This window comes from Panthera leo, chromosome B3 (assembly GCF_018350215.1).
Source record: "Panthera leo isolate Ple1 chromosome B3, P.leo_Ple1_pat1.1, whole genome shotgun sequence".
Classification (NCBI taxonomy): Eukaryota; Metazoa; Chordata; class Mammalia; order Carnivora; family Felidae; genus Panthera; species Panthera leo.
Window position 1 is genome coordinate 114,616,004 of NC_056684.1, and position 21,851 is coordinate 114,637,854.

At 40.8% G+C, this 21,851-nt stretch overlaps 1 protein-coding gene across 7 annotated transcripts in view; it reads left to right on the forward strand.

Annotated features, from left to right (window-relative positions):
* Positions 1–20,268, forward strand: part of SLC39A9 (solute carrier family 39 member 9) — a 52,342-nt gene extending 32,074 nt beyond the window's left edge. Inside the window, exons 3-9 of one of the 7 annotated variants that reach the window (XR_006203924.1) lie at positions 5,384–5,578; positions 12,303–12,371; positions 13,618–13,703; positions 14,200–14,334; positions 16,303–16,404; positions 16,520–17,242; positions 17,506–20,268. Coding sequence is in view for 4 of the 7 variants with exons in the window: in XM_042943614.1 (XP_042799548.1) it covers positions 5,384–5,578; positions 12,303–12,371; positions 13,618–13,703; positions 14,200–14,334; positions 16,303–16,404; positions 16,520–16,654 (722 nt within the window). In the remaining 3 variants the exon portion in view is untranslated. Of the gene's footprint in view, positions 1–5,383; positions 5,579–12,302; positions 12,372–13,617; positions 13,704–14,199; positions 14,335–16,302; positions 16,405–16,519 lie in introns of all 7 variants that reach the window. The other 6 variants (XR_006203925.1, XR_006203926.1, XM_042943614.1 and 3 more) reach the window with 6 other exon arrangements.
* Positions 20,269–21,851: the final 1,583 nt, after the last annotated feature.

A 21,851-nucleotide genomic window follows, 5' to 3' on the forward strand; every position in this document is an offset into this window, starting at 1 on the left:
AAATGAAATGCCACATTAAAAAAATATAGAATTGAAGGCCATTTTTTGCCTTCAGCACTTGTTTGTTGAGTATTTGCTAGATTTTTGGCCTTCTATTGATTTTTAGCAGTTCAGAGATCTAAGATATAGCCCCAGCCTTCAAGAATTCACAGCCAATAGAAAATGAATAACAATCAATGACAGCAAGGGTTAGCTTACTTTTTCTGTAAAGGGCCAACTAATAAATATTTCAGGCTTTGTGGGCCACATGATTTCTGTTGCAGTTACTTAACCCTGGTGTCATAGCATGAAAACAGCCATAGATAATCTATGAACAGATGAGCCTGGCTATGTTCCAGTGCGATTTGTATTTACAAAAATAGGCACCAGCCCTGTACTATAGTTTGCTGATGTCTGAATTCTGGTATCGTGAGGTAGGACCTGTGGTAGAGAGATGCCTAGTGTGCTATGTATGAATGAAGAGAAGAGGACATAAAATCTCAAGGAGGAGGAGATGATGAGCTGAGTCTCCAAAGACAAGGGATTATCCAAGAGAGGCAGAATGGAGAGCCCCTGGATTCACTAATGTGTGCAGAGTACAGGCAGAGGCAGAGAGGAGAGCCCAGTTAGGTGTTAAGTGGGCACCTTATGAAAGTGTAATCATTCAGATCCTCGCCAATAGCATCTTTCTAGATAGTATTGTAAATAGTCGCTACGTAGCTTTTTTTTTTTTTTAAGATGATTTAGTTCATATTCTCGAGGCCATGCAAAACTAGTCTCTCAGCTTGCAAAGAAGACCTACTTGAAAAATGATGAGGGCAACCATCTCAGTATTGGCCTCAGAGTACTGCATTTTGAATTTTTTCGTTTTTATTGAAGTATCGCTTACAAAAAAGTATGTTATACACATATGGGCAGTGTATGGCTCAGTGATTTTCACAAACTTAATACAGTCATGGTACCATGAGGCTACATTTTAATTGTCCACCATTACTAATTCAAGAGTCTTAGACTGCTTCTCAAACTTAATTATTTTTCCTCTCTGAATTTTCAGTCACTTCTTTAGCTTAAAACCCTTACTGCTAACAAGTTTGTTTGTGTAAGGAACTGAGTGGTTCTTACACAGCCTGCCCACCTTTTTCTCCTAGGCCTGTTTGACGTTCAGCTCTCTTTAGTTGACCACTGCAGCTCAGGCTTCTGATTTCTAGAAAATGCTCCTTATTCCAAAATCATCCATTTCTCCCCTGAGTCTCTCCACCTCCAGTAGTGCTTTCAAACTAAAAGTAGCAACTAAGTGAGTCTTCAAATACATTCAGCGAGTTGGACTTGTAACCAGGATTTAAAAAGAGCCTGGGGGCACCTGGGTAACTCAGTGGGTTAAACATCTGACTTCTGCTCGGGTCATGATCTCACGGTTCGGTTCGTGAGTTTGAGACCCGCATCAGGCTCACTGCTGTCAGCACAGAGCCCACTTTGGATCCTCTGCCCACATCTCTTTCTGCCCCTCCCCTGCTCATTCTCTCTCTCTCAAAAGAAATAAATTTAAAAATAAAATAAAAACCTGGTGGAGGGACAAAGAAAGAGGGAGGGAAAGACAAAGAAATGGAAGAGTGCGTTGTTAACCAGTTGAAGCTTCGCTGTTTTGTGAAACTTTGTAGTTAGTTTTTCATGTAAATAAAATTTATTTTTGGGGCGCCTGGGTGGCTCAGTTGGTTAAGCGTCCGACTTCAGCTCAGGTCACGATCTCACGGTCCGTGAGTTCGAGCCCCGCGTCGGGCTCTGGGCTGACGGCTCAGAGCCTGGAGCCTGTTGCAGATTCTGTGTCTCCCTCTCTCTCTGCCCCTCCCCCGTTCATGCTGTGTCTCTCTCTGTCTCAAAAATAAATAAACGTTAAAAAAAAAATTTTTTTTTAAATAAAAAAAAATTTATTTTTTACTATGGGTCATGGTCTTAAAAGTCTAAAAACCATCATAAACCTCAACTTAGTCATTTAAAAATACGACTTAACATTAATATCAGAATAACAATTGATAGTCAAAGACCTTGTTTAAATCAATAAAATGGAAATGTATTGGCCGAAGTAGAACTTTTCCGTGTCTTGGAAGAACATTCCATCTCATTTTTGAAGATGACACAACCAGTGAGATTCAGAGATGTTACAGGACAACAATCACTCATGAATGTATCCCTCATGCATGTACACGCAATAGTCTTTTACCAAATGGTAGTAAACTGAATCCAGCAATATACAAAAAGGATAACATGTCTTAACCAGGTGGAGTTTATCCCAAGAATGCAAAGCAGGGTTTAGAGTAATATCCAGAAACCGGTTTCAATTATTATATTAACAAAATAAAGTAGAAAAACCATTTGATCATCCTTAACAGGTACAGAAAAGCCTTTGACAAAATTAACGTTTATTTATTTTTGAGACAGAGACAGAGCGTGAATGGGAGAGGGTCAGAGAGAGAGGGAGACACAGAATTGGAAGCAGGCTCCAGGCTCTGAGTGGTCAGCACAGAGCCCGATGCGGGGCTCGAACTCACGGACCGCGAGATCATGACCTGAGCTGAAGTCGGACGCCTAACCGACTGAGCCACCCAGGCGCCCCGTCAAAATTAAACTCTCCTTCGTGAAAAAAAAAAAAAATCACAGCAGACTAGGAAAGGATTTCCTTAGTGAGAAAGGGCATATTTGAAAATCCTACAGCTAAGACACCTAAAGTTTAGAACAAAGCAAGGCCGTGTCCTCCCAGCCATTATTTAACATCGTATTTGGGGCTTCTAGCCAGATCCTAGCCCACAGTAAGGCCAGGGAAAGAAAGAAAAGGCATAAAGATTGGAAAGAAGCAAAACTTTGTGACGATGACATGATCATGTACGTAAAAACGGTTGAAGTTTTAAAGCCTCACAATAGCAAATGTTGCCAGTGGCACAGAGCACCTAACACTCCTACACTGCTGTTGGGCATGGAAGATGGTACAGCCACTAGAAACTGGAAAACGGACAGTTTTTCATAGTTAAACCTACACACAACCCATCAATTCCAAGCCTGTGTATGTACCCAAGGGAAAAAAAAACGTGTATCCACAGAAAGACTGGTACCTGAATGCTTATAGCAGCTTCATTTATAGTAGACCAAAATTGGAAATAACCCAAATGTCCGTCAATAGGTATATGGGTAAACAAATCGCATGTGATACATGCAAAGCATAGGTAAATCTCAAAACATCATGCTAAGCAAAAGAATCCTTACCCAAAAGAGTACATCTTGTATGGTTGCATGTATACGAAATCCTGGAATAGGTGGAAAAAAAAAACAAAAAACCTCTCGGGACAAAAGCGTATCAGTGCTTGCTTGGGATCAGGAGTGATATACTGACTTCAGAGTAGCATAAGAGAACTTTCCTGGGATTTTTAAATATTTGGTATCTTGTCCTGGTGGTAGTTACTAGAGTTTTGGCACTTGCGAAAACCCATGTGTCTTATTGTATGTAAATTATATCTCAGTAAAGTTGTTGTTGTTGTTGCTTTTTAGAGAGATTTTATTTTATTTTTTTTTTTAGAGAGATTTAGACGTTTAATTTAAAACAAGTGGGCAAAATCAGTGTTAGAAAAAAATCTCCAGCTTAAAAAATTACCGTGGGATGATGAAAATTTCTGGAGATAGATGATCGTGATGGTTGCAGAGCAGTGTGAATGTACTTAATGCTGCAAATGGCTTAAAAATGGTTAAGGGGCACCTGGGTGGCTCAAGCGGTTAAGTGTCCTACCCTGGATTTTGGCTCAAGTCATGATCTCATGGTTCAAGGGGTCGAGCCCTGCCTTGGGCACTGTGCAGACAGCAAGGAGCCTGCTTGAGATTCTCTCTCTCCCTCTGTGTCTCTCTGCCCCTCCCCCACACTCACGCTCTCTCAAAATAAACGTTAAAAAACGGTTAAAATGGTAAGTAAATTTTACATTACGTATATTTTATCACATTTTTTAAAAGGTTAAACAAAGAAAACAGCTATGAAAACCAAAAAAAAAAAAAAATCCTTCAGGAATTAGATGGATATATAGGTGGGTTTTTTTGTGCCCCTCAAAAATATCTTTTAAAGAATTAAGGCAGGGATATGCATGGGTGGCTCAGTCAGTTGGGCGTCCAACTTCAGCTCGGGTCGTGATCTCACAGTCTGTGAGTTCGAGCCCCGCGTCGGGCTCTGTGCTGACAGCTCAGAGCCTGGAGCCTGCTTCAGATTCTGTGTCTCCCTGTCTCTCTGCCCCTCCCGTGTTCATGTTGTGTCTCTCTCTGTCTCAAAAATAAATAAAAACATTAAAAAAAAATTTTTTTTTCTAAATAAAGAATTAAGGCAGGGACACAGGGGTGGCTCAGTCGGTTAAGCATCCAACTTTGACTCAAATCATGATCTCATGGTTTGTGAGTTCAAGCCCCACATCAGGCTCTGCGTTTACAGTGCCGAGCCTGCTTGGGATTCTCTCTCTCTCCCTGTCTCTCTGCCCCTCCGCCACTCATGTGCGCACTCACGCACTCGCTGTCTTTCAAATAGATAAACTTTAAAAAAGAAGGCAGAATCTAAAATATTACAAGGATCTAAAAATTACAACGAGTAATTTCTTTGATCAAAGGTAAAAATGCTTAATCCAAGTATGAATGAAGAATGTCTAATGTGTTAACATGAAACACAGCAAAGATCAGGATTCTGGCCTTGAAGCATTTACACTTTGAGTGTCATATTTGAATATAAACTAGGAAGTATTACCTGTCCAAGTGCCACTTCCTGTAATATGGAGTATCTCAGCAGTTGTATTTCTAGAACTGAATTTAGACTGAAGGATGTGCCTCGTAAATTGCTCCGCCCTTTTGGTTTCTAGTTAGTGATTGCCTCCTGATATTTTTTTATGAATATATTATTTTATATTTTAGAAAATATTATATTTATATCTTATAAATATATTTTCATAAAACTTACACAATTTTTATACTCAGTTTACTCTTCATTTGCAATTTCTAGATCAACCTAGGTGTGAAACCAGATCCACTTGGTTAAAATTATTTTCGTTATTACTGCTCTTCATTCACCTGTTTTCATCAGAGTAAAACTCACTGTAGTTTCTGATGATATTGGCAGGAATTTCTCACCCAGGAAAGAGGACAATATCACTTGGGAATATGACTGCTTTCTTGCTTGGTGATTTGCTTCCACTTCCTAGGTTTCGAGAATAATGGGCAGTTAAAAGGTCTACATGCCAAAAGGAGTTTATGATTGGCTGGATTACGATACAGGAAGTAGATGTGTTTGCAGTAAAGTAAGTAGGGCTTGAAATGCAGAGGAATGGAAGCTTCTATGTGAAAATGTTTCAAGGGGGACAACCTTTTCTCTTTATGGTTCATTCTACTCTAGGTAAGCACCACCAAGCGAGTGAGACACAGAATGTTATTGCATCAGACAAAGCAGAAATACCAGTTGTCCATGAACATGAGCACAGCCATGACCATACACAGCTGCATGCCTACATTGGCGTTTCCCTCGTTCTGGGCTTCGTTTTCATGTTGCTCGTAGACCAGATTGGCAGCTCCCATGTGCATTCTACTGATGGTAAGTGGCCCCAACGCTTTATGGGCAGTGCAATAAATTTGCAGTTTAGAAAGTCACAGATGATTAAACAATTCAGTATGTACCAATGGGCTTATTTAGTGCTGAAAACTCTTGTCTTTCTTGGGTTCTGGTGAACATTTTTATTCAGTTGGGGGAGCTAGTGAGTTGTGACATGGCACAAGGGAGTGCTCAGTGGGTTATTAATCTTAAAACTGTCTCATTGAGAGTCTAGCACAGAAATTCTTAACTTTTTTTGTGCCGTGGAGCCCTTAGGCATTCTGAAGCCTGTGGACCTTTTAAATGTGTAAAGCATAATGCATAGAATTGCAGAGAAAGCCCAGTTATATTGAAATATAGTTCTAAAACGTTAAAAACAAATGTATGATATAGTAATGTGTATCTTCTTTATTGATGCATTAATTAACAAGATATAATATATTTAAATCATATGCAAGGTGGAGTTAAATTTTATTTTTTAGGACATCAGCATGACAGCTTTTGTTGCTTAGCTCGCTAAAAATCTTAAATTGTGAGATGGGCTTTAACACGGCAACAGAGTGTCATGTTGAACATTCAGTTGATTTGGTTTTCTGTTTTAATGGTTACTAGTATAGAGAACCCTGATTCACAAAGATATTTTCTTACAGATATACTTAAACACATTCATAGCTTGCTTTCCAAAGAAAGCTAAACTTCTCTCAACTACAGTTCTCTAAGACTTTAAATTTAACTCCAGATACAGTAACTTTTTAAATAAATTTTTAAAATAATTTTTTAATTTATTTTTTAAAGTAAACTCTACCCCTAGCATGGAGCTTGAACTCACGTCCCCAAGATCAAGAATCACATGCTCCACCAACAAGCCAGCCAAGTAACTTTTTTGTCTTAAGATCAATGAATTCATCTTTGGCTAGGTCAGCATCTTTGATATGGTTTGTATTAAATAAAAAAAAATTCTGATCCATGACAAAAATAAATTTGGAAGAGTTGCATCAAACTCTTGGGGTTTGGTGATATAGGAATTTATAAATATCTCTTTTCAAATACACTGACAGAGAACTTTGCAGATAGGAACGTTTGAGAGCAGCATAGATATCTTGGTCCCCAGTGAGAGATCCCATGACTTTTGCTGTTTAGTTGCCTGAATGACTGTAGGTGAAGAGTCACCGGAGAGTTGCCCAGCTTTGCCACATGAGCATCTACAGACAAGAAGACTGTAATCATGCAATGTGGAGGCATTATAAGCCCTTAAATTTAAAATAGTGATGAGTGAAAGCAAGAATATGAAGATATTTACAACTGTAAAATAACATGAAATTATCTGATTACTATTGGCAATAGAGTATATAGGTAGTGCTGATCTTGTAGCATATTGTCTATGTTCACAATTAAAGGAAATAATAGATTTCAGTTAGAGGTTAGTAAAAATTAAAATGCGGGGTTGTTTCCACGTTAAGGTCACAGGCATCCCCTACATTCTACCTGTGTTCTTCTATGTGGGCCCCAGGTTAAGAATCCTTGGCCTACAAAAAAATCAGTGGAAAAGCAGGCAAAAGACATGAACAGATAGTTCATAAAAAGTTATTAAAATGGTCCTTAAACATATGAAAAGATGTTCAATTTCACTTAAGAATGCAAATCAAAACTCTGCCAAGATGTCATTTCTTACCTGTCAGGCAAAACTTCAACAGCTTGACAATACACTCTGTTATCAGAGTTCCGGTGAAACACACTCTCGTCTATTGCTGTGGGAATGCAAAATTGTACAGCCCCTGCAGAGGAGAGCTTGGCAATATGTAACAAAACTGCACTTGTATTTACCCTTCAACCCCAAAGTCCTATTTGTAGGAATTGCTCCTGATAATATAGCTCCACTATGAAAATACACATGCACAAGATTATTTAGTACAACATTATTTACCACTGTAATACCACTTAAATGTCCAGTCACGGAAATTGGTTGAATGAAGTGTGATGTGTGCATATAATGGAGTTCTAGGTAACTGTGAAAGAGAGTGAGGAATCCGATCTCTGTGAATTGATAGGGAGAGGTTTCTAGGAGATACTGTTAAGTGGGGGGAAAAAAGCTGAAATGTAAATTAGTTTCCATCATATACTACATTTTGTGTAAGAAAGAAGGGGGAATAAAACAAGACCAGTTAGACAACGGTTAGTTACGTGTAAGAAGTGGGTGCAGGGTAGGATAGGGTAGAAGAGTTTCAGGAGGGCATGACACTTCCCTGGGCAGGCCTGTTTAATATAGCTTTGACTTTTGGAAACATGTTGATATTTCCTATATTCAAAAAATAAAATGAAATTAACAAGGATAGGGGAAGCTAACTAAAGCAGATGAACTGTAATTCGGATGAATAACAATCACACTGAAGGGGTTTAAAACAAACGAATTTAAGTGACTTATGAATGTAATGTTTGACTATTTTTAGTTTGGGATGGAGTTGGGGGAAGAAGCATTAAACAATTACTGAACTCTTTATTAGGCTTTGCTTTTTGTAATGGCATAGGTGAAAACAATTCTGAAACTATTTTAGGTGTATTCTAGGATTGAGCAAATGAGTAAGTGTGTTGATGTTGGTGGAACCAGAGTTCTCACTGTGGAAGAGGGGACATACAAATATGAAATGGGGGAAGGCCAGAAAGAACCTCTGTAGGGATGGACTGGAATTGGAGCTATTGGACTCATGATTTCTAAAATGTATATGTGTATATGTGTGTATATGTGTACATATATACGTGTGTGTTTATGTATACATGTATGTATGTCTTAGCTCTGTCTGCAGAGAGGGCCTAGAAGTAAAGACACCTCACTAGCAATGAGCATACCAGGGCTCTTCAGAGAAATGGCTGATTCCAGGACAGGGGCAGGGTAAGTACAAAATGAGCTTGGAACATCTAGTGCTCATAAAAAAATAAAAATAAAAAAAAATAGGAAGGAAGAAAATGGAAATTTGTCACGGAATATAGAGCCAGCTTGAAGGGGCTCCCACTGGCCAGATATAGGACAATTTGAGCTCCAATATAATTAAGAATAGTAACGAAGTATAAACCATTGAAAACATGAGGATCAGTGAGCACATCCACATGAGAGAGAGAGAAGGAGAAGGGAAGATGCTTGTTTACAGTAGGTTGCTAAAGGCCAACTTGTAAATGTGGAAAGGGTGCTGGCATTAGAAAATCATTTTTGCAATCCTCATAGTAAAAACTGGCTCAGGCCAGAATCACCAAAGAATATTGCATCTAGGAGATGAATTTTGATTTGCTTATTAGTTGCAAAGGAAAAAGAAGTAACTAAACGAAGAAATCCAATAATACCTTGACCAGATGGTTAACACTAATGTCACTGGCATCTGTTTTCAATGTGGGCAAATAAGTTCCCATCAGACCATCCTCCTTACAGATAATTATAAACTCTGGGCATATATTTTTTAAAAACTACCTAAAGACACTGGAGAGTGACCCAAAGCAGGAAAATTCTGGAGGGGAGTCAACCCGTGGAACAGGGTGAGTTCCTATTTTTACTGCTTTTAAGCAGTCAGTGCCCAGTGAGGTAGCTAAAACTGATAGAAAACTCAGTCTCTCAGGCCTAAGGAACCAGAGGACAGAGTTCAGGGTAACTACAGCCACTGGAAGGTACAACCCCACATTTTATGTATAAATTCTACCCAAGTCTGGCAAGGCCCTGAACCATTCTTTTGTGGGCAGACTCAGCTAAAGATGAGAGAACTAAACCAGGATTTGAGCAGCTGCCCAGAAGACAGACTTTGCAGTTTGAGCTAAACCAAGTTACTTAAAGCACAACACAAAAGCAACACTCTTTGGAAGAATATAATAGAATTCAGAGTGTCCACAAGATAACGTTCACAGTGTCCAGGATATAATCCAAAATTCACTCCACTAGTAAGCAGCAGATGTACATTCTGTGCGTCTAGATGTGACATCCTGAGAGGCAGCATCTGTAGAGTATTCAGCGTGCATATTCAGCCTGTATTCAGAATACATACTCTAAGGACACATCAGACAAACCCAAAAAGGAAGGATCAGTCTGTTAAAAAACAAGAAAGGCTGAGGGAAGGGACGTGTATTCTTCAAAGATACCAATGTCGCAAAAGTCAAAGGCAGAGAAAATGGTTCAGATTAAAGGGAACTACAGAGAAACAAGTAAGTGCATATATGATCCCAGACTGGATCCTTCCTGGGAGGGAAAAATGCTCTGAAAGACCTTCCTGGACAGCTAACAAATTAGAATATGCAAGAGAGATTAGAAAAAAGTATCAATATTAGATTTACTGAAGTTGATAACTGTGCTGTGATTATATGAGAAAATGTCCTTTCTCTTAAGGAAATATACTTTGAAATATCTAGGGATAAAGAGTTACGATGTATGCAACTTACTTTGAAATGGTACAGAAAACAAGTTGTGTGTGTGTGTGTGTGTGTGTGTGTGTGTGTGTGTGTGTGTGTAGTATGGATAGAAAAAGAACATGAACACAAATAATGAAGCAAATGGGGCAAAATGTTAGACAGTAGGTCGTTCTGAGAAAGGAGTGTGTGAGTGTTTTTTTTTAACATGTCAAAACTTTCTGAAGATTTGAAATTATTTCCAAATAAAAGGTTTTTTTTCAAAATTCATGGAATTGAATTTAGCCTTTTTAGTCCAAGGATATTTTTTGTTTCATTTGTTAATCTTGCATTTACTGTTTCTTTTCAGTATTTTTCCATGCACTTTTTTTTAATGGTCTTATATGTATTGGGAAGTTGATTTAGAAGTAAATGCTTTTATTTGTGTGCTTTTTTACCAAATAGCAAATGAGAAACACCCTCTGGTTGGATGGGATCTGATTCCATCTACGTTACATAGTTGCCCACAGTGGCCTCGGTGACATTTTTGCGATTCTTGTCAGTTTCGATTTTAAATGCACTTAAAGGCCCACTAGTGCCCTATGATACTATACAAAGAATTAAAAATAGCATGTGTTCCTTTATTCTTCTTCCTGTTTTATCTTTGAAGTCACTGTTTTTGCTGGCTTTCATGTATCTAGTAATCTGGTTTTACCAATTATCTGCAGGGTTTTATGTATTGTTAAATCTCAGTAAAAATTCATTTATTAAATTTATGCTAAAGCAGTCTTTTCCTATAGATTTATAAAAACTGCGTTTTAATTGTAAAGCCTCTAATTTTTATTTAAGATGCTGTTTATAACTAGAAAAGTCAAAGCAAACTTGTCACACAGTATAATATGATATTCTTCACATTTTGGGGCGATATTGAAATATTTGTTGTCTCAGACCAACTGGGGCTTTAGCTTCCCTTCCTTGTGGTATTTTAATTAGAAGATAATTTTATTTTTAGTAAAAAGATAACATGTTACTTTACTTGTATGTGTTTTTTCCCACTGTAAACCATTCTTCCTATGTGCTGGGTTCCCCCAGAAGATTAAATCCCTTGGAATTTATTTGGCCAATGTCCATCTGTCATTTCATCTGGCATTTTGATGTCCTCATCTTTAACTTTACATTGTTTGGACATTATTGACTTGCTGGTATATTTCCTATTATAGCAGTAACATTCATACAGAGAAATGTTTTTCTTCCCTCTCTAGTAAGGATTTATTAAGCAGCTATTGGGTTTCCATTGCTGTGCGACATTCTGTAAGACATGTGAAAAGGGAATGGAGAGAAGTGGAAAATTCACTTCTGTGCAGTTTACAGTCAGTCTGGGGACATCAGACCTATCTGAGTGAAAACAGTTTTGCGTATCTCAGGTGGTGATATAGAAGAAACTGAAGTAGTATGTGCACTTAGAGCTCTTGGTTTCTAGGCAAGGGGAGCCTTTTGAGCTGGAATTGATCTTTAATTCTTTCTTAAGGGAAGTAGTCCTAGAATTGACTTTGAACAATGGCTATGTTTTGGACTGAGGAGCTGAGAAGTTATGCACATGCCAAGAATTAAAGACGAGAGATTTGAGGAAGGGAGAATGAGAATGTTTTGTTAGAAGGTGTTAAGGAAGCTGGTTTAACTGGACTGAATAGTGAGAAATAAGATGACACCAGTTAATAAAGAGCTTAAGAACCTATGAATGGAGCAGTTTGGACTGAGTTTGATAAGCAGCAGATTCTTAGCTAGTTAACTGGCACGCCAGAAGGGTGGTGATTCAGAGATGAGCATTCCGACAAGGATGTGTAAGATGAATCAGATGAGGGAGAAATGAGAGCTAGGGGAGACCAGCTGGGAGCCTGTTGCTAAGTCAGGTTCAAGTTGATGAAAGTTTAGGTTAGGATGATGGCGATTAAGTGGAGAAGGGCAAGCATGATAGACATTTTGGTCTTGGAATAAAGCTAAAGTTTCAGGAGGCCGGGGAGAGGAGCAGGTAGGCAGTGACAATTCAGTTGGTCTGGAGAGAAGTGAGGAGAGGCCACAGAGTACTTTCCAGGGAGAGCCGGAGCGCTCAGGGGTGCAAGGCAGCTGAGGCAGTTAGGGGTTACATATTGTCTGTTCAGGGAAGGCTGGGGCAGATGAAGAGTTCCCTCCTGCCCACTTCTTTCAGGACAGGAGAAACTTCTAAGTGTTTGAAGCCAGTCGTGAGGAAAGACAGGAGGAAAACAATCTACTTTAAGAGCTTTCAAAGAATTCTTCCACCTCCAGGACAGTGTTCTAACAGTTTCTATTTCACATTGCTTAATGACTGACTCGCTTATTTTTACTTCAGATCCAGAAACAGCAAGGCCCAGCAATTCCAAAATCACCACCACGCTGGGTCTGGTCGTCCATGCTGCAGGTAGGGCGGGACTGCAAAGAGAGCCCTTTCTCTTCTGGTGCACCATGGGGAGTTTAGTGTTTACATCCCAGGGACCACCCCCATGAAAGCTCTTGGGCTGGCCTTCAGGGAGAGGGTCTCGTGATGAAGTTCTCCAACCCAAGTATAAACCCTGGCGTACTCAGTGTCAGGGTTTTGCGAGCTAAGAATGGTTTTTATATTGTTTAATGGTTGAAAATATTTTGTGGCACCTGAAAATTACATGAAGTTTAAAGTTTAGTGCCTGTATTGAAAAAAAAAATAAAATCCAAAAAAATAAAAAAATTAAAAAAAATAAAGTTTAGTGCCTGTAAATAGTCTTTTTGGGAACACAACCATGCCCACTTGTTTACATCTTACCTGTGGCTCTTTGCACAGTAATGGCAGAGTGCTGCAAGAGAGCAAATGGCTTGCAAAACCTGAAATATTTCCTCGTTGGCCCTTTAAGAAAAAAATTTGCTGACCTCTGCCCTAGAACCTCATCTGGAAAAGAGTTTTGACACTTTTATACTGAATAGCCCTCTTGCTCAGTGTATACCTAAAGTGCCAGTTGAGGCAGAGGTGGGCCGTAGAATGCAGAAGGCTCAGCATTGCTAATTGGGCATGCCTTAGAATGATCACCAAAGACCAGTCCCAGTAGTGGGATTCTGGGAAGGACAAAGGCATGTGAAATGTGGCATGCTATTACTTGGACCTTTCTAACAGAACATGCCTATGTGACAAAACTTTAGCCAGCCAGCCAGCCAGTGTTTACTTTTGACGTATAAATCATCTCTGTAAAGTTGTAGTGTTCTTATGTTGTGTTTTTTCATCTACAAGATGCAGAGTTGCTTTCTTTATAATCTTTGCTATTTCTGCTATTACAGTTTGATTAATCAGTGGATTATACCTTATGATACTTTATATATACTTTATATACTTACATACTTTATATACTTTCTGGCAACATACTTTTCTAATAACAGCTGATACATTGAATATTTGGGGCCAGGTGCTAAGCAGCTTACAAATGTTATCTCATTTAACCCTCATGAAAACCCAAAGAACACATACTTCAGTGAACCCATTTTAGAGATGAGAAGACTAAGGTTGAGAAAGGTCAGAGAACCTTCCCAGAATCAAATGCAGGTCTACCTGACTCTAAAACTCATATAAGACTAGGACACTAGTATAGATGCTGTTGTTGTTGTATTTATAATGTTTTATGTTTCGTTTTTTCCAAATTTAGCCGACGGTGTTGCCTTAGGAGCGGCAGCCTCTACTTCCCAGACTAGCGTCCAATTGATTGTGTTTGTGGCAATAATGCTACATAAGGTAAGGGGAATCCTAGTGAAAGATTTGATATTGAATATATTCACAATTAAAATTTCTCTTTGGTCATTAACATTTTCCTGGAATGGGGAAATATTTTTAGCTATTTTCATAATTGCCCTTCGTTTGAGACAGTTGACTAGATGGAAGGGATTTTTTTTTATGGTCCTATACACAAATTATTAAATTCTCTACAGATTTCTGTATTTTATAATAATTTTTGTTGGTAAATATTCTTGTTTTTTTATACTCTTTTCTTGACTATTTCTCTCTTCCTACTATCTAAAACACACACACACACACACACACACACACACACACACACACACACACGCATAGGATATTTTCTTAGCTTAGAACATTAGTTCCTAAAAGGCAGAGTTCAGTCTTGGTACCATGCCTCTTTTTTTCGGTGAGAATTCAGTCCAATGACATATACTTCATAATATAGAAGCAATCCATACTTTAAGAGTATTTAGGACTAATTTTTTTTTTCCAGGCACCAGCTGCTTTTGGGCTGGTTTCCTTCTTAATGCACGCTGGCCTAGAACGGAATCGAATCAGAAAACATTTACTGGTGTTTGCGCTTGCAGCACCAGTCATGGCCATGGTGACATACTTAGGACTAAGTAAGGTACGTCTTATTCATTTCTAGTTTATCTAGACATATCCAATTTTTTTGTGATCTACCAGAATCTATGGTCTTTTATGTTGAGTTTCTCAGTTAAGTTACTCTCTCAAACTAAAAATGAAATTGGGGCTCCTGGGTGCCTCAGTTGGTTGAGCATCCAACTTCGGCTCAGGTCACGATCTCACGGTTAGTGAGTTCAAGCCCCAGGTCAGGCTCCTCGCTAACCATGCGGAGCCTGCTTGGGATTCTCTCTCTCTCCCCCTCTCTCTGCCCCTCCCCTGCTCGCTCTCTGTCTCAAAAATAAAATGATAAATAAAAATGAAATTACGAGTAAAAACCAGTACAAGGTAAACATCTCAATTCCAAGGCATTCCCTTCATAAATTTACATCTTCCTGTTCATTTAATTTGAAAATGTCTTCCCCTTCAATTCCGAAAACATTTGCACATATACATGATCTTTCAAATAACGTAACTTAAGCCTAACCAGACCCACTAATTTTATTTGACAGATGTATAATAAGCCACGGTACATATTTAATGTTTAAGCAGGCACGTGAAGAGTGAGGGACAAGCAAATGGCAGCTTTGAGGAGAATAGGGGATGAGCAGAGATGTCTATATTCTCATATCACCGCATACTAAATATCCAGTTATCATTGCGCTGAACATAACGTCAGACTTGAAGTAATGTGTCTGTCGCTTGTCAGTTCTGAGCCTGGGTATTCTTCCCCTGCTGTTCAAGTTGGACCTTTCCCTGTCTTCCAGTTCCGTCCACTGGGGCTGCGGGTCTCATTGACCTGTTGTATTTCAGTGTCAGCTGGCAGGTGACAGGAGGAGAATCTTAGCACCAGACTGACTTAGGGCTCGTTCATGGAACTGCTTTCCCATACTCTCTCTGAAGGTCACTGATTCTTCTGAGTGTCACTCAGTTCATAGCTGATACCGCAAAACTTATATTAAATTCTTTTTTAATGTTTATTTATTGTTGACAGAGAGCGAGAGCAGGAGTGGGGGAGGGGCAGACAGAGAGGGAGACACAGAGCCTGACATGGGCTCGAACTCACCGACCACGAGATCATGACCTGAGCCAAAGCCGGACGCTCAACCGACTGAGCCACCCAGGCACCCCCCAAGAAAACTATATTAAAAGGAACATATGAGAAACGAGGTGGTCAAAACATGGTTAAGTTCATGTTAATCAAGTTTGTTGGTCTGGATTGCTAACAAATGAGGTGTCATAAAAACCCTCTCTGATCGTTTGAAGAGGCTTTTCTTCTTTCAGTCAGTATATAGTTCCTTTTAAGTATTACCCTATATATGACTTCATTGATCATCGATCAAAGACTTTAGAACTTTAGACAGAAAGGTGTAATTCTGGAGGCATGGGGTTACATGTTACATTATGGCGTGCTCCTTTCTTAAATTTTTAATTGTTGTAGTCCATGGGTCCACTTTTTTAATAGAAAAAGTTGAAATTAATTGTGTCAAGATTAGCTTATAAGATGTTTCTAGCCTCTGAGGGCAGGTGCTCGATGTTGATTACCACTGTATCTCAACAGCTGGCCTGGAGCCTGGTGTATAGGGGATGTTTGTTAACTATTAGTAGAATAAATGAGTGAATGTACGAAATTTAATATCTGCATTAATAATGCCGTTGATTCCATTGTAAGAATAATACGTGCCAGACCTGTTCATCCAGACTTGATGTTTGCTTGAAGAAGCAATTGTGTACAGTATCAATAGTCTTAAACCCTTATTTGGAAGCTTCTCATCAATCACAAAATTGCTCTGATCTCAAGATGTCCCCAGTGTCCCATAGTGCACCAGTTGTGAATAGAGTGTTTTTTTAATTGGAACTTCTTCCTGACTCTGAATTTTAATTGTTCTTCTCCTTCTTCTCCTCTCTCTCTCTCTCTCTCTCTCTTTCTCTCTCTGTCTCTCTGTCTCTTTCTGTTTCTCTCAATTCACAGAGCAGTAAAGAAGCCCTTTCAGAGGTCAATGCCACTGGAGTGGCCATGCTTTTCTCTGCCGGGACATTTCTTTATGTTGCCACAGTACATGTCCTCCCGGAGGTGGGCGGAATGGGGCACAGTCACAAACCCGACCCCACTGGCGGGAGGGGCCTCAGCCGCCTGGAGGTGGCAGCCCTGGTTCTTGGTTGCCTCATCCCACTCATCCTGTCAGTAGGACACCAGCATTAAACGTCAGGTTCCAGCCTCAGTCCGTGGCTGTCCAGCATCCGGTGAGAACAGCCAGCGCGTGACAGCTGCTCACTTCCTTGGTGTCTTGTCTCACCTTGCCCATCTCCACCTGTGTTCCTAGAGTCCGGAGGGAGGTGAGATTAAAACCTGGAGTAACGGAAAGCTTTTAGACGAGAAACGACACACCGCGGCTGGATGTGGACATTCCGTTGTGTTGTTTTTTAAAGGGCCCTTGGCGTTTTGAGTTTTGATGTTTCTCTTAACCCCTATTCTCAGGGAAGATGGAATTTCATTTTAAGGAAAAGTGAAGAACTTCATACTCACGATGAAATAGTAATTACGAAAGTACAGTGTTCTGTAATTAAGCTAAATCTCTTTGTTAGTTTAGAGGCTCCGCCGCTTACTTTATCCATTGATTTTTAACATGGTTCTCACCGTGTAAGACTGGTGCTTTAGCATCTCTGCCACATGCCTTGATCAAGGTCATAATGTCCACTGTCTTAGATGCTAAAGAGAATTGTCATCTACCTGGGGCAAGAGTCAGGAAAATGACGGCAAGACACCTTAAAAGCTGACTTTTTACTCGAGAGCTGTCCATTGAAAAGGGGGTGTCTGGAGAGACTTAACACCTCCTTTCACATCTGCCTCTTTAAAGAGGGCCCGCCCTTCCATCAAATGGAGCCACAGAGATGGACTAGCATCGGAGGAGGTGACTAGTATTTCTTCTTAAGTTCTCTTTTGCAGCATACCTGCCTATAATGCATTCATACAGAGGAGCCAAGTTCTGGTAGGTTCAGGGCCCCCGCCCCCCAGCCATTCCTTCAAGAGCAGTCAGATCCCAAAGTACCTTTTGAAATTGAGGGGTATTCATTTTAAGTGAATTTGGATAGTGACTGACATCTTTGTAGTAATCTTTTTAAAATTGAGATTACCAAAACCTATGTTGTCCCTTTTTTTTTTTTTCTTTTTAAGTATTTATCTTAGCAGACCGGCAGTCCCTCCGGCAGAATACTCGGTGTCCCGTGGGAAGTGCTAGGTCAGCGTCACATAAGCACCTGCAGCAATGAAGACGGTCACGATGTATCACAAGTGGGAACTGTTTGCCTCTTGATTTAAAGCTTATTGAAATCATGTCTCTTGTCTCTTGTCTCTTCATCTTTTCCGTGCTTTCCTCCTGACTTTCCCCTCCAGCACCCCCTCCCTCTAATGTGCTGCTCACTGCTGACAGCGACGTTAGGATTTGTGTGAATTGAACTCTCATCAGGACAACCACTTCTTGAACGGTGATGATGAAGATGACATTGTCTCTTTACTTTATTCCCTTCAATGAAGTCACTTTTGTGTCAAATGCAACTCTGCTAAGCCCCTAAAATGTCACTTCCTCATACGTGAGATGATGCGGTCACTAATATTCTGGTAATTTAAACAATTGAGATAGTAAAAGCGTTTAACAAACTAGGATGATTTTTCCGTGTTTGCCAAAGTCCCTGTAAAACTTTGTGTTATCAACTCAGTGTATAATACTGTGTCATTAATTTATTTTGATTTTCTGTACCATTTCAAAAACACATTATAGAAAGAGGGAACCAAGACCGTGTTCTTCAGGGCAGTGGGTTTAGGAGTCCGTAAAATGTTTTATATGACGTATATGCCAGCATGCCTGTAATTTCTTTATTTCCTTCCTAGATTTGTCAATGGGTCAGCAGCTATGGAAATAGACCTCGAGAGCCCCCTGCTGGCTGTAGACCAAAGTAGCATAAATAGGAGGCGGTTTCGTATAGTGGCTGCAGCCATTGCATATGCGCTTAAAACCAGCAGAAGGTACAGCATGGAAAGTCTGAGTGACTTTTCCTGATAGCAACTCTGACTTATGAAGAGTCTTGGGGCTTCATGTGGTCCTTCAAGATGTCATGGTTGCCTTGATTCTCCCTGGACATTTACTTTGTTAAATAAATAGTACATTTTAGTGTCTGGCCTGGTTTGGATGGCAGCACTCTCTGCCATACTGTTGTATGAGAAATGATGAGAAATTCGTTCTGCTGGCCAAAGCCTCTTGCAGCAGTGCCCTGCCATCACTAAAAATGTGGCTAGAATAGCTTGCTGGGTAGGTGGGGCCTTGAACTCTGGCAAGGATCGAACCATCAGACTTCCAAATTTGCCTTCCCCTCTGGACCTCACAGTAACAAGCAAACCTTTCAAGGCCTATCAGCTCTCAGAAGCTATGGGCTTCCCCAGATTTTAAAGCTGCTGCCTCAGGAACTACTCCTGTGTCTCCTGGTCAGCAGGCAGAAATAGCCATACTAACCTTACAGGGCTCAAATGCATCTTCAGGCAGCAGGGGACCAAGCAGCATGGCAGAGGCCTTCTTCACCGGGGGAAGAACTTGCTCGTGGTGGGCAGTGTCCCAGAAGAGGCCACAGCAGTGGTCGCTTACTGGCACACTTCAGTTCTGTTTTCCTCTTGTTTAAAACTGCCTCCTGCTTTAGATGTAGATACCTTAACGCTCTCACACATTTGAAAACGTTGGCAATACTTAAGCTGCTGCCATGATTACAGATGGAATTATTGGCTACCAGAGAGATGCAGTTGATGAAAAGCATGGTCCTTCCTTCCTCATAACCAAAGCTAATCTTAATTGCAATTTGACTCCATTTCCTTGGTAGGGATCAATTTATTCAGATTCCAGATGCACTCTTAAATGGCAAATTAAATTGAAAAACACTACTGATCCATTCCCCTCACTTGTTTCCCAGTGAATTGCATATCAGTCCCCATTTCCCCGAAGCGGTGATGTTCCAGGTCTGGTGGCTTTCCTGCACCGGAGTGTAGTGAGTTGGAAACGGTACCACCTGCAGAGGCTCTGTGTTCTCTCTTCCCCCCATTACCTTTTTACTTCCTTATTCAAAACAGCCGAGTCAGCCGTGTTCCTGTATAATGAATTATTAGAAAACGGAGAGAGGTGGTCATTTGGAGGGGTCAGTTCTTTGTAAAGAGGAGACCATGGAAGTGTGTTTCTTACCAGCCTACTTCTAAGGGTCACTTCCTGGTGTTTCTCTTGTTGGAGGATTAGAGCTAGGAGGACACCCCCACATCGGAGTATATTATGCCCTTCAGACACATGGTAGCCAGGTACTAAACACGGGAGCTGTCTGCCAACAGCACAAGCCCCCAGAGAATGTTCTTGCCTACATGGCTCCTGGGCCCCTTGGGAGATTGAGAATAATGACCAGATTCTTCTAAAACCACTGCAGCGCAAGGTGATCTACAGGGGAACCGTCGAAGATTTCTGGTCAAAACAGAATGATCCCGAGAGCACTGTTGGGAGATGCCATGAACTTAAAGCCAACGATGTAGCCCCCTTTGTAGCTGAGACATCTAGATCGATCGCCTCAGGAGACTTGAGGGAAATTTGTGACTTGTAGGAAAGGAGACAACCATTGGGAATTCTCTAGATATGCTCAGCCTAAACACAAGGAACTTGGCTTTGGTCTTTTTTCTGATAGCATCTTCTAGCAAGTTGGAAGTCTCATGGGATAAAACTGCAGTTCCCCTGGTTCAGTAGCCTGAAGAGTGATTTTAAATGTCCCCTTTTCTGGATCCTTTGTAAACATGAAATCATTCCATGGATGGCTGCCTTATAATTTTGTCTCTTTCCACGTTAATTGTGAATGGTTAAAAAAAAAAATTTTTTTTTTTTGCTGTTTTCTGATTTGTTTTATGATATTAAATTTTTATTAGTGCATACCTTATGTGAGTGGCTCATTACTTCCTCTCTTGGCAGTTTGCTTCTCTGTTTGATGGCTAGACTTGACCCACATCTGAACATCAGAAAAGGTAATGAAAATCTTTGAAGGCCAGAGAAAGATGTGCCCACTATATGATATCCTTAAGGAAAGGGGGAAGGGAGATGAAGGACTCAATACACCAGGTGCCCCCAGACATACTAATTCATTGACTTTTATTTTTGCTTTGCCATGGTTGTTAGTAAATATTACTTAGGAAGGTAGCTGCCTGCTCCCAGAAAAGAGAAGCAGGCAACAGATCTCAATCGCAGTGGGTTCATTTCAAAGGGCAGAGCTGCTCTATGAGAATACAGAGGCTGAGACCAACTGGCCCTGGAAATAGAGATTTTAATGGAAGTGCAATTTGTAAATTCATTTCTAGTTCTTCACAAGCTAGGGCAGCATCCTACAGTGTAGTTTTTATAATGTCAGAAATAAGCAACCTTGTGTCCCGTCCCTATGTCTAAAATGCCCTTTCCCCAGCTCTCTCGCGTCCTTCCAGTCTGGGTCTAAAGCCTCCTTCAGTTAGGCCTCTTGTGACCACCCTGCTTAAAACTAATCTGCCCACCGTGTCCCAGTACTTTTTACCCTATTCTATTATTTCCTTTCCTGTAGCACTGGTCATCTCTTAATCTGCTTTATAATATATATCCTTACTGTGTCCTTCCCTGCCAAAATACAAGCTCCAGGAAGCTAGGTTCTCAGTAGATAACGTGTTGTTAAATGAATCGGTGTGCCAAGGAGGCACTTTCTTTCTAATCTGTGGTCCCCCCCCGCCCCCCATTTCCCTGGCACCAGCTGTCTCCCTAATCGGTGGCAGGACCAGCTGCTGGCCTTACTTGCAGCTCTGCCCTTGCTCACACCGAGGTGAGGGTTTGGGAGTCAGCAAAGAGGTGAGGAGTCAGTGCATGGGGCTGAGTGTACAGGTGGGAAGTTAACTGGGTTTGGGTTCCTAATCCACGACCAGCTAATGTTAGTAAGGTACTGTGTGACGGATGGGGGACCAGAACATCTGGATCCCACTTCTGGCTCAGCTACTGATTTCTGTTACGATGTTAGCCATTGCTTCCCCAGTTTGTAAATTTGGGTCAGAACATGAGGGACAACGTGTGTCCCGTTCTGACTGCCTTATTTATAGAGGGATCCTGACAAATACAAGAGCCATGAGAGGAGGGAGCCCAGTGGAGACAGGATGGAAAGCCAGGGCATGTGAGGAGGTGTCGAAGGAACTGGATGTTTGCCTTCGTCTGGAACGTTCTCGGGGGCAGAACTTGATAGCCACTGTCAGACTTCAAGGGCTGTCATGTGTAGGAGGGCATAGATCCTATATTCTCCAGAAGGTGGAACGGGATGTAAGCTGAGCCTTACCTCTTCATTCAGCAGCGTCAAGTGAACCCTTCCTACAGACGGGGGCCCTCACGAGTGCCGAGTGTTCAAAAGGGAGGAGGGATGGCTCCCGGTCCTTAAAGAGCGTGTGATTCAGAGAGGGATTCAGACAAGGGAACACGGTTGCCAAGAACGAGGTGGGTACTGGGA